Raw genomic sequence first — 12,767 nt, 5'->3', positions numbered from 1 at the left:
TGTCTCAATTTTCAATCTTTAAGAGTGAGATTTTCACGCTTCAGAGTGAGATGCACATTAAAAGTTTTATAGAGTGTGATATATATAATGAAATGCCCTTGCAAATGCCCATGCAAATCGTTCGCAAGCGCAAAGTCGGTCCTGTTCAAAGTCCGCTTCTCAAGCTTCGACTTCATCGATTGCGCAATCAGTCCCAAAGAATCCATCCAAACCCGCCACGTTAGGTGGTAGTTCTGCCATTTTCATTCTGACATCAAGGATGTCGAAATGGAAGGAGGTGATTATGCTCGAATCTTTTCCTTATCTCTCCGCTCTTTCTCCGATTCTCTGTCTATGTCTTACCTCTCTGTCTCTTTGCGAAAACAGTAATCTCCGCCTCGAACAAACACTCTGAACTTGCTGAGAAGCGCTCGTCGAACGAATGGCAATGCGCGGTCCTCCCCCGCCTCTTTTCTTCACACTTACATCTTTCTCTTCGTCGACTTGAGAATCAGTGATTCGCCACCCCCGTCGTCAGCTTCACTTTCGCAGAAATGCACTCACGAGGCTTCTGTTTACGCGTTTCCACCCTTCTCCACCGTCGTTATTTGTCTCTGAAACTTTTTCATCTGCTCGACTCGCTGATGCTCGGTATGCGAAAGTTTCGGTTGTTTTAGCGGCCTATTGCTATAACGGGGCCAGGCTGAGTAGAGCCAACCATTTGCGACGTCGGTGCTTTATTGCCATCCATTGAACTTCTTCAGTGTACTTTTCTCGGAGAATGTTATCGTTAAGCGGCGCGCACCACGGTTGTAACTATGACAGTGCACGTTAAAAGAAACGGGTTTTTTTTTAACGGCCAATGTTTAACCTTAAACTCTGGCTATTATACTAATTACCCTCGCCAGCAAGTAAGACTCGCTTCAAGTATCGCTTGAGAATGTTACTACTTTCTATATCAACTTCAAAGTATATGTCTGGAAAAATCAAAGAACTCATTTAATGGAATGAAAATTAACAATTAGATTAGATGTTAAACCACTTTTTATTTTATTAGTGCGAAATATCCTGATACATTTTGTTATAAAAATATACATTTAACTCTCTAGAACTGATAAATCTGTGACTTTATTGCCTCTGGATCTGTGATCTGTGAGACCCATTTAATTTGTATTAACTAAAAGATACTAATTAATTTCAAATAATTAAAATAACATAATTCGTATAAAAGAGAATATATGTACGTGTATGAATACTAAGTTTGTTTTAATAATAATGATTTAAATTTGCAGATGTAATATAAAGAATATTTAGAGTTCTGGATTATATAAAGTACGGTAGGATGATATTCAAGCAAATTTATCTTTATGGTTTATAAACTCTTTTATTACTAAATGCATTGCGATAGATTCATACGCGACAAGAATCAGTAGTCGAATCCTAGATTATTGTTGCGCAATATTATTACAATAATAATAAAAATATAGAAATACTAAAATGAATGCCTAGAAAAATTCATACATTTTTATCAGAGAATTTCATAAAAGAATAAACACAAAGAGATCCAAACTGATCAACTGAATAGAACTTCATGAAACTTTTACTACGTTCTGAGTCATAAAATCGTACAAATAAAAAAGATTTTATGTAGAGATAATCAAGAGAGTCAACATGGCGGCTTGCAAAATAAAGCTGTTTTTTTTTTATCACTTTGGATCAATTTTAGTATATCTTGGGAAATGAACAACTTGATAGATCTCCATTGATTAAAGTAATATTCCTGATACAAATATGCAATTAACGTAAACACCAATTATTGTCTATATTGATAGATTATTATCAGTCAAAATATTGCATAGTTTACTTATTTTCCTGTTTTTGTTTAATAAATAGGTTCATATTTTGTACCTCTTTTGTGCGCAGTAACTACAAGCAAAACGTGTTGCATCGGGGGATTGCTAAGTAGTTTTACTTCTCAGATACCAGACAAAAGTTGATGTAATTATCCAATAATTGCTCCAAAAAATGCATATATTTTATCAAACTGATATAATAATTGAAATTATCGAATCTTTAATAACTTCATTTATCGGTTTAAAAGATTCTGATTATAAGATTCCAGATTGCTAACGTATTTCCTTCATAATATGTTATTTGCCTTGATCAATAAAATCGACATTTTTCTTCGAAGATTGATAACAATCGAGATTGAAATTCGCTAAATGTAATATATCTGAAATCGTTCAGATAGTACATCTTCTTAAATCTTCCTAACATACAGGCAGGTGGTCTTTCAGAGGAACCGAGTAGAATCTTGGCTCACTCGCGGGGAAGATCTAGGATCCGTTCAAGCGCATAATAAATACAAGCTCTTTCCCTTCCTCTTCCCTCGATCCCCCGCGCACAGAGTCTGTTTCGTGACGGCGGGAGGGTGGAAGCTTAAGAGAGCGGTTTCGGAATCGCGGTGGCGCCTCTCAGATGGACGCGTCCGCGCGCGTGGGGTCGTTGCGGAGGAGGGCAGCGTGTCGGGGCACCGCACCGGTGAGGGAGAAAGGTGAAGGCGTGCGCGGATGAGGCAGCAGGGATGAAAGGCAAAGGGTAGAATCGAGAGGGAGAGAAATAGAATTGGAGAGAGTAGCTCTGCCACCGCGCGCGGCGCGCAGACTCGATTGGTCTCGTACGGGCTCGCGTTCTCTCGGCGTGCTCTGATATCTCATTGGTTACGCGCCGCCGTTCACTTGGTGGGGGGTCGAGAAAGGCATGTTTGAAAGGCGCGTATACGCTGTAATCCGACTCGACGGCCGCAGCAGCGGTGGTAGCGGCGGTGGTGGCGACGGCGGTGGCGGTGGCGGCGGCGGCGGCGGTGGCGGCGGCGACGGCGGTGGCGGAAGCTTTCGCGGCGCCGCGCGAGAGACGCTCCTCAGTTGTGTCAAGCTAGGCGATCGAGTAGGACGCACTTTAATCGTTCCGCCTCCGAGTTACTCTCTCTCTTTCACGAACACACACACACACAACACACATACACTCACACACATTCTCTCTTCCTCTTTTTCCCTTCCTTTTTCTCTTCCTCCGCCTCTGCCACGTCTGTCTCCTTCTACGCTAGACTCCTTCACCACCAACCGACACACGTCCGTCACGGTACACACGTCCGCACATAAGCGCTCGTACAACAGACGCACACACAGACAAACACACACGCGCCACCGTCACCCCACAGTCAGCTTTACCTTGGTCCGCTCTTCCTTCTCTTCGTCGCGCGAGCAATTCTTTCGATTCTCTTCCGCTTTCGTTTTATCTTCCTACGCTTCAATTCGTGGAATACGCGCGCGTACGAGCACCATACGAGCCACCCTCGGTCCACGTCGTCATCGTCGTCGTCGTCGTCGTCGTCGTCGCTGCCGTCATCGCTCACCGTCTTTGCCCGTCTTTGCGAGACCGTCTTGAGAAACGCAAAGCTAAGAAGAAAAAAGGCAAAGGAAGACCACGACAGAACAAGTCCACGTGATCAGCCGTCGCGAAGGGACTCCCCCAAGCACGTTTAACGCCATACTTCCTCGCTCGCTCTCTCCCGCTCTTTCTCTCTCTCTCTTTCTCTCTCTCTCTCTTTCTCTCTCTTTCTGTACGCCGAGTACGCATGCATAAAGCAGCCCTCTGACTACTGCGCGCCCCATTGTCTCCCCTCTTTGAGTCCGTGTGTGTGTGTGTGTGTATGTCTGTGTGTGCCGAGCGCGAGCCACCGGTGTCGTGGAGCGACAGCTTGCCGGACTGAACTGCAAACGATTCAAGGTCGTCATCGTTGTTGTCGTCGTTGTTCATTGACACACGTTCCTCGTGACACACACACGTCAATCGGGAACAATCTGGGCAAGGAACTATCGATGGCTCTCCTAGCTTCCCTCTGATCGTCCGATCATCTGATTGTTGCTGGAAAGAATATGTCAAGCTGAATGAAAGATTGCTGCGAAAAGTTACGAGAGACCGGACATTCGGCAAGAGAAGCCCCTCCGAGTAGCCGAGCAGTCAGCACGAATAGATATCGACGAATACATATCTCTGCAAAAAGACACGAGTCCGACCACGCGGCTGTCCCGTTTCAGCAGTTCTTTCGCCGATCGTCTCGAGTAAGAGCGATCGAGAAAAAGAGAGAGAGAAGAAAACAGCGGAGAAAGACGTGTTCCTTATTCTCTCGCAAGATTAAAAGTATCATTAATTAAGTCACTAAATGATAGTCGTTCGGACGTTAAATCGTCGAAGCCCCGCGAGACTTGAGAGAAATCAAGTAATAGTAATAAAAGGGAGAGTTTACGGTTGTTAGATGTGTAAAACGTGTAATGTGTGTGCGTGTGTAAAAACGAGTCTCGTCGCTAAGTTTTTAGGCTAAAGGTAGGAGTTAAAATAGAGAAAAAAAAAATTAAGAAACAATCGCGACATCTGCGTCATCAGGTGACCGTCGAGGAACAAAAAGAATCGCGTCAAGACAATCAATTGTAATTGTAGTGGGTTGGGACATATCGAAGGAAAGAGAGGGGAAGCGTTTAGTGACTTCTTTTTCGACCCGGGCAGTAATGTACGTGTCTATTGCGAAATAAGAGGTCGAGCGATCGTATCTTTGTGATCTTCAGCCTCTGTATCGATTCTACGTGTGATTCTACACGTTCTACATTAATATCTATATTATATATATATATACACACAATTGATATATATATATATATAAAAACACACATATATATATATATATATTTACACTTACGTTTGTACGTGTATAAAACATATCCGATCGGTCGTGAGTCGCTGACACGTGATTCGAAACACGGCAGAATAATAGCGAGGAGAGCGTAAAGTGATACGAGATTAAGACATATTAGAGGATAAAAAAAAAAGAAACCTAAGGATCTCTTTCTCTGATCCGGCAATAGAATCTACTCTCTGTCAATCTTCGTGACAATCATTTTCAGCTAGCTTTCTTAGTGTGTAAACTCAGAGGTGTATCACCTTTTTTCGATAGAATAATATTCTCTCGTCGAATTATTAGGAAGGAATAAACGAGAAGAAGTGAGCGTAGAGAAGGATTAAAAGAAGAAGAAGAAGAAGAAGAAGTAGAAGAATATATTTCACATACCTACGTCGTTTCAATTACACGTACGAGCAAGAGAATCGTGCGAAGCGAGAGACGAGATTATCTCCGTCTCTCTCGCGCCTCTTCCGCACACTAAGTACATATTTAATCCGCACGCGTAAATCTCCCCTCTCTTTCTCGTCTATCACCCGCGTCACCATCCACCCCCTTCACGGATCTCCCTCTTCGTGATATTGTAACTGTTGCCTCCTTCGCTCGCTCACACACTTGACAATCATATTCGGAAGTTCACTCCCGACGACGCGTTCGCGTTCGCGTTCGCCGTTCCTCCTAGAGCAAATCTCCTCGCACGTATCATTTAGATATCCCCCATTCGACTGTCTCTGATTGCATATGTAGATAACCCTTAGATCACACACGTCGTCGTTGTATCGATGTAACCGTAAGAGTAGTAGCGCGTGTGTAACGTCTTGCGTGCGTGTGTATGTGTATAGCTCGTAAGTCGAATTCAGAGACTGTTCGGTGTACTCACGTACGTACGTAATCAGAGGCCCTTCGCGATCTTTCGTCAAAGAGTCAAAGAGACCAACCGTAATATCGCGCGTTTCTCCCGTCCGGACGACTATCCGTATCCCGCGCGATTCGATCGTCAGCTGAGTGTGCGCTCTCTTTCTCTCTCTCTTTCTACATCGCTGTTCTATCGAAAACGGCGTAGGACTCGCCGTAACGAGAAGTCAGAACGGACGTCAGGTCAGTCGGCGGGGCATTGAAGGAAAGGAGAGGAAAAGAAAAAAACGGCCGATCGTACGTCCTATCCCAAGGGGAGGACGACGAGGTAGCAAAAATAAGAGAGACACGAGGAAAACGAGCGTCCCTGAACGGGGACCGGCGGGGAGAGGAGGACTCGTTCAAGGGAGGGTACTCGTTCAAGCTGTGGTGGCCCTCGTACGAGTGGAGTCGTTCGTGCAAAACGGAAACCGCTCGCTGCCAGGCCGCGTCGCTGGAACGTGCCTGCTGGAACGCACAGGAACGCGCACGGACCCTCTGGGGTCTGCAGCAGTCGTTTGCGGCCGCCGCGAATCGCAATCTCTTTCTACATCCATCGAGCAAATCCTGGCTCGCGGAGACGATCATCGGCGCTGACGAGACACGTTCCCCCATCACCACGTATTTTCATTCGTACCCGTTCGTCCCGGGTGGTGCGGTGCCCCTGCCCCCGCCCCTGCTAAACGGCATTAACAACCCGGCGGCAGCAGCGATCACCCCGGGGCTGGTAGGACATCTCTTTGGTGCTCAGCAGGCCTGCAACCTCGCCTGCACTTGCTCTTGCAACATCGTTGCTAACTGTAACCCCCATCATCATCAACACCACCATCAGCAGCAACATCAGCAGCAGCAACAGCAGCAACAGCAACAGCAGCAGCAGCAGCAGCAGCATCACAGGACACTCGGTACCACGGCGGTCCTGCTGCAACCAGTTGATCATATCAAAGACACTATGGTGAGTCCACCTTTCTTCGCTCAATCGTTGCCACGAGGAATTCTGCCGAAGGTTAGTCCATCTTCTCTGACAGTATCAATTATCTAGCGATAGATCTGATGATTCGGATCCTCCAATCATGTCCTCTTCCTGTGGTCTATATCAATAATTATCGAAGACCCTATGGACAATCCACTATGGATATCCTATAATATACAGTTGTTGAATATTTTCAGGGTAAATAATTAAATAACGATAGTCTTATTAATTGCTTTTTGTTAACTCTTATAAATAGATAGCCTCAAAGAATTTGCAATGACTCGCTCGTTAGACTAGATCGTTATTCGTCGACCGAGCCATCCGAGCTTGCGTCCTCTTATGCAATTACGTCGATCGCGCGGGAATCAGTTGCCTTTCGCAATCTTGACAATGGCGCTATACTCGATGGGAATTCCGAGCATCCGCGTACTCCGCGTGTCTCCGAAGACAAAGCTCTCACGGGGGTTCCTAGGAGGTAACGAACCCTCCGGCAGCCAGTAACGAGGGTACTTACTTACCACCGGGCACGAGAATAATATTCCTGTGCACGGCGAAGGATAGAGGCGGTGAATCAGGAATGGATTTACTCGCGACGAGCCACGATGAATTACTTCCTACGTTTGCCATGTAAACAGGAGGGAGGATCCTCCTCCGAAAACCTGAGCCTCGGTGTAAATTCGTTGCCTCCGTTCACGCTTCTCCTCCTTCTCCTCTTTCTTCTCCTCCACCGCCGCTCGGTAAACCTTTCGCGGGGAAACGTGCGCGCTTTAAATCCCGGACTGTCTCTACGGGGGCATCCTCTTTAATCCTTCGATCGACAGGTGTCGAGCAAGAGAGGAGAGAAGGAGCGAGAGAAGGAGCGTGAGTGGAGCCGTCTCGCTTCACGACGTGACATCCCGCGCGATCGAGAATCCCGAACAAACCTACCCTTTCCGCCTGATCGGATGATCGCGTCGCTCATCGATCCTCCAGTACTCCTCGGCACGAGAACCTAATTTTCTCACCCGTTTCGCATTCCGGGTTCTCTCTCCCTTCCTTCCTCTCTCTCTCTCTCTCTCTCTCTCTCTCTCTCTCTCGCTCTCAGTTCGTCTCTGTCGATTTGTCTCATCCACCTTCGTGCCCGAGTTTCACCGCGCCTCGTCAAGCATGTAGCGAAAGAATCACATTATCGCCGACGGCGTACGACGTACTTGATATTTTGTAGTTTCTCTCTCTCTATATATATATATATATATATATCTGCACGCACGTTTAATTGGCGCACATGTAATCTCTAGCCGCAGTTGTTGGAGCGCGGAACTTGGGAGTGTGGGAGTCAAGACGGGCGTGTCGGATGAGATCCGCGAAGTTTGCCTACCACGATCGTACGCGGCGTCGAGATCTCGCCAGATAGTGCGGGCTCGAGGAGCGAATCTAATTTGGTAATCATTCGATCTGTTGGAACACGTAATTCTGTGTACCGCTAGAAAATTCGCCCGTTCCGGCCTGCTCGATCTCGTTGCGAATTAAAAATCATTATATAGGTAGTTTCCACGTGTCGCTGAATATTCACACGATTATCCCGCAATTTCCGCTTCCTACGAACGGATTACGCTCGAGAAGTTGGAAAGAATGGTCGTTACCTCCTTGATGGGTCGTTGATGGTTCGAATGCATCACTTTCGCGGAAAGATTTACGCGCTCTCCGGATTTGCGCGAGTCGCGATTTTACGACGTTTAAAATAAACCGATCGCTCGGTTTCCCTCTTCTTTTTCTCTTTCCGCGCTAGATCTATCGACACCCCGTTGCGAAAGGAATTACACTTCTTTTCGACAATTGATTGATTTATGTTTGCGCGAATCTCAAATCGGACGAAGTATATTCTATCTAGTAAAGATTAATGTTTATCGCTGTCAATTTTTTTCAACTAATATCAATATATTACAGGGCTGTCTTTTTAAAAATTTTTTTATCCAAATTATTTGTAGAGCTTGAAAATTCCTGTTGACATTGCGATCCTTCAAGTAGTCGTCGAGATCGTTTCGGTGGCAATTGCTTTCGCATCCCGTCAAGCGAGGTAATTATGTTAAGTGCCTCGTTCGAGCTCCCATTTTAAGGGGACGGTACGACGCGCGACTCATTTCGTAACGATATGCGGAGTTTCCGTTCCCCTTTTCCATCCCGTTCTTGTGGTCCTTTTCACGTTTCCGATAAAATGGGTCATCCTCTCCCTCAACGAGTGTATCTACGGTTTCTCTCTCCTCTCGAATGAGGCTTATAGGAAATGTCAACAGCAATGGAAGAGATGGAAAATTCGCGGAAAAAGGAATACGCACTCGATGGAAATCTCTTTGGAAATCTGCTTTCTTGCTCGTTATTGCAATATTCCTCGGGCGCACTACGATTAATGTAACACGTGTTATTACATCGAAAATGGCATGCTCGACGAACGTCTAATATTGTCAGAGAGAGAGAGAGGGGTGGGAGGGGGGATTGAATTTTATTCGAAAAGGACAGAGCTTAGGAAGAGGGAAAATTAAGGTGGGAAAAATACTATCTTTTAGATTTACTTCCCGCAAACATTTTTTAGCATTCAGCTTTCTTTCGTTGCAATATTTTTAATCTGTCGATTCTCCAACGAAAACGCAGAGTGAAATAATGAATACATCGATTTTTGCATTCTCGTGCAACGAAATAGGATGAATATGCATTTTACTGTCATTTCTAATGACATTTGGAAACACTATTGAGATATGAGAAAATTTTAACACGATTGATTCATTCTGCTCCCGTAATTATTTTATTTGACATTCTGAAATTTTTTGAAAGAGAAAAAGACGATATTGCGATTTGTCGTTTGCATTAATATTTCGCGATACAAATGAGCGAAATATTTTTATCTTTTTTTAAGGGAAATCTTTTATTTAGAGCTTTTATTATCCAAGCGGATCTTATAGTGCTTAAATATTTCGGCGTGAATACTGAATTTATATGCACACATTTACATATATAATATTGTATATATACACACACATATTGTATATAAATTATTCGCTGTTTTTAAGATTTTTATTAACATCGAATTATTGCCTAATATTCTTATAACTTATAAAAATATTTTTGTTTACATAATTGCGTTTCAAGACTGAAAAAGTTTCAGTGCACGATTCGTAGAATTGGAATATATATAAATCTACACCGAATTATTTGAGTTTATGATCAGCTTTGACCGAATATATGGTTTTTATTATTTACAATTGAAATGTATTCTCATCGGTGCGTTATATTCGTCTTTCTTCCTTACGTTTGTGATATAAACGCTGACAGACGTTTGGAGGGCCATATTCTCGAATTAAATCAGGTAATGTCGCTTTAAACGCAGCGCTACTGTTAATCAAAACGGAGTGTCTCTGCGGGAGATAATTATCGGACGTCGCTTTTGAGGGACGAAACCATCGGTCTTTTCCCACACGTACGTAATCCTTTCTCGGTTCTTGCCCTTTCCCTTCCAAATGAGACGCCGTTTCATCGCTCCGTTTAATAGCCCCCTCGTATTCCGTCGACGAATTCGCCGAATGGTTCGCAACTCCAGCAGCTAGGATGAAAAGCTGGCGACGCGTCGAAATGAAAATGGACGTAAACTCCCGAACGAGAACCATTTCGGCGCGACTTCATGCATCTCACCCTCGCGTCTTTCCTTGCCTGTCTTCCTGTGCGCGTTTACCAAGTGTGACATGTGCATCAACCCGCCAACGCCAAATCCGATACACCATATCCACGACCGGAAATTCAGTGCGCCCGTATTTCGTATCGTGCGAGGAAAAAATTGATACTTTTCCAGTCAGCCAAGACGCTTTTCGCACGAACTTCCTTCTCTATTCATTACAACACTGCTCAAAAGGAAAAACGAGAGCAATTACATTTAGAAAATGAAGGAATTCAAAGAAAAGTGATAAACAGGATAAAAACCGAGTAGGATCCAAGTATTGATTAAAGTTCGTAACAATTGTCAATTATACGAGACAACAAACGTTGTTTCGATCTTAATGTTCAGGGTGTTAAATTATATTTTAATATTGTGTCATATCTATCAGTCTTGATGAGACCTGATGAATTCGAAAGGGATGCAATGAAATGCATATTAATGCTCGCGTAATAAATAAAGAAACTTTAATTTAAAGGACTTTTCGTATCTAGGCGAGATTTATTTTTGAAATGTGTTTCCTTTGGCAAAATAATGACTGTGTAGCACTTTCGTTGAAGTCTTGGTTCTTAAAATTCACCTTGCACACTTTTGTGATAGCGCGAAAATATTGTGTATACGCGGCTTTATAATGACCGCGATAATTTTGTCCCGTTTGAGTATACATAATTAGAGTAACGTCATACGTGACATAATGTGCGCTTTAACATGTAGCCGCACATGGAACACACATAAGCTCGGTAAACTCCATCGTGGTATATTCATCAGGAAACTCGTGTCCAACAGTTTCTCATGCCAAGTTAAATTGTAGCGAAGAACCGCCGCTTGTGTTGCAACCGCATTGACCGAACGTCACATAAGCCTCGCTCACACGTCATTCATGCTTCTTCGAGAATTTGGAAGTTCTCGTAGGATCATGTTTGACCGAGCTGCTCGGCACATACTCGCGTAGTTTTCGATTAGTCAGTATACTAAGCTCTGATCGAGCTTTTTAAATTACAGACATTTACGACACGAAAATACGTAATAAACTGCAAATTTTATGTAAAATTACAATAATTAATATAGTGGATGTGTTAATTTTGACAGCCAGTATTAAAGATATATGCACGAAAAAAAAAATGATGTATTAATAACATTAGTGATAGCAATCTAATTGAAAATAATCATGTTTCGTAACAATATTAATGAAACAAATATTCTTGTTTTAATAAAATATTATTAATACTGTCCGTTAAATTTAACAAGATTATTTTCAATTAGATTGCTGTTGGCTAATGTGATTAACGCATTATTTTTTGCGTGTGTGCTTTATATGTGAGTTAAAAGTTATAACTTATAAATAAAACTATTCTTTATATTATGTAATTAAATAATTTGCGAAAGTAAGTTTACCATTAAAGTATATAGAAACATTTATGTAGTGATTTGTTAACAAATTACATACAACTTTTAAACTTTTTATGGATGTATGTACGAACATAAAATATAATATAAAATATAACATTATATTATCATTATTGTATTACAAAAATTTGTACATTTTTTTTACATATAAAAACTATGAAATATATTATTATTATTTTTTGCGTAATATATAAATATATTTACACAATTAGAAGTAAAAGTACTAATATTTTTGTAAAAAAGTACAATTTTACATAATTTTACATAATTCCAAATTGTATAATTTTTACAAATATTTATATAATTTTACATTCTTTTTTACAATGTACGCATATGACAATTGCAATTAAATAACAGAATTTACCTTCTTAGCTTTTTTACATCTCATAATATTTTTCTACTTTAATTTTTTTAAATCTCATTATTATTGTTCGGTCACGAGTCACGACAGAATTTTATTTCATAAGAAGTTTGATCGTTTTATCGTTGTATAATACAAATTACAGAAACGAGAAGTGGAAAAAAAAATGCACGAAAGAATTCTATTACCTTCTTTGTGAAAATTCTTTCGTCCAGCTGTTTACGCGGTAATAATCTCTCAAGTGTAATCGCATCGGAATGCACTAAGATCGTTGTAATATGGCGTTGATCCGGGATCGTATGTGTCCGCTTGCTCGCGTCGAATTTGTACTTTACGATTTCGAGGCGATGCAGCTCGACACGGCTCCGATGCAGTTCGATGCGCCGCTGGATTTCGCCACCGGCACACCGATTCTCTTCTTTACGAGTCGACGAAGCACAAACGGGGACTCTCTTACAGGCGAATATCCGACGCGCGACACAGTTTTATCGACGATGTCCTACGAGCTCGTGTTTTTCCCGCCTCTCCGATCCGGCATATAAAATGATCACGACGAAGGTGGATCGCGAAAAAAGCGACGATTGATAATTCGTCGAAGATTTTACCCGCGAGAGATGCGAGTTTTTTCTGTTCGGTTGGACGCGCGACGTGTGTTAACTGAATCGTAAAATTTTACGAAAAAACGCATAGCGACCGATGTATAAATAAAAAATAAAATCGTACAAAATGTCGAGAT

At 42.5% G+C, this 12,767-nt stretch overlaps 1 protein-coding gene across 17 annotated transcripts in view; it reads left to right on the top strand.

Annotated features, from left to right (window-relative positions):
- Positions 1-12,767, top strand: part of heph (polypyrimidine tract-binding protein 1 heph) — a 532,621-nt gene that overhangs the window by 248,272 nt on the left and 271,582 nt on the right. The window contains exons 1-2 of one of the 17 annotated variants that reach the window (XM_087409833.1): positions 2,821-2,925; positions 3,769-6,563. The exons of 15 other annotated variants lie outside the window; for them this stretch is intronic. In XM_087409833.1, coding sequence (XP_087265959.1) covers positions 6,561-6,563 — 3 coding nt within the window. In that variant the 5' untranslated portion in view covers positions 2,821-2,925; positions 3,769-6,560. Of the gene's footprint in view, positions 1-2,820; positions 6,564-12,767 lie in introns of those variants that run through there. One more of the 17 variants, XM_011052379.2, reaches the window with a different exon arrangement.

This window comes from Acromyrmex echinatior, chromosome 1, assembly GCF_024713525.1.
Source record: "Acromyrmex echinatior isolate Ae372 chromosome 1, ASM2471352v2, whole genome shotgun sequence".
Lineage (NCBI taxonomy): Eukaryota > Metazoa > Arthropoda > Insecta > Hymenoptera > Formicidae > Acromyrmex > Acromyrmex echinatior.
The sequence above is the reverse complement of the archived record's forward strand: the minus strand, read 5'-3'. Positions and strand labels throughout refer to the sequence as shown.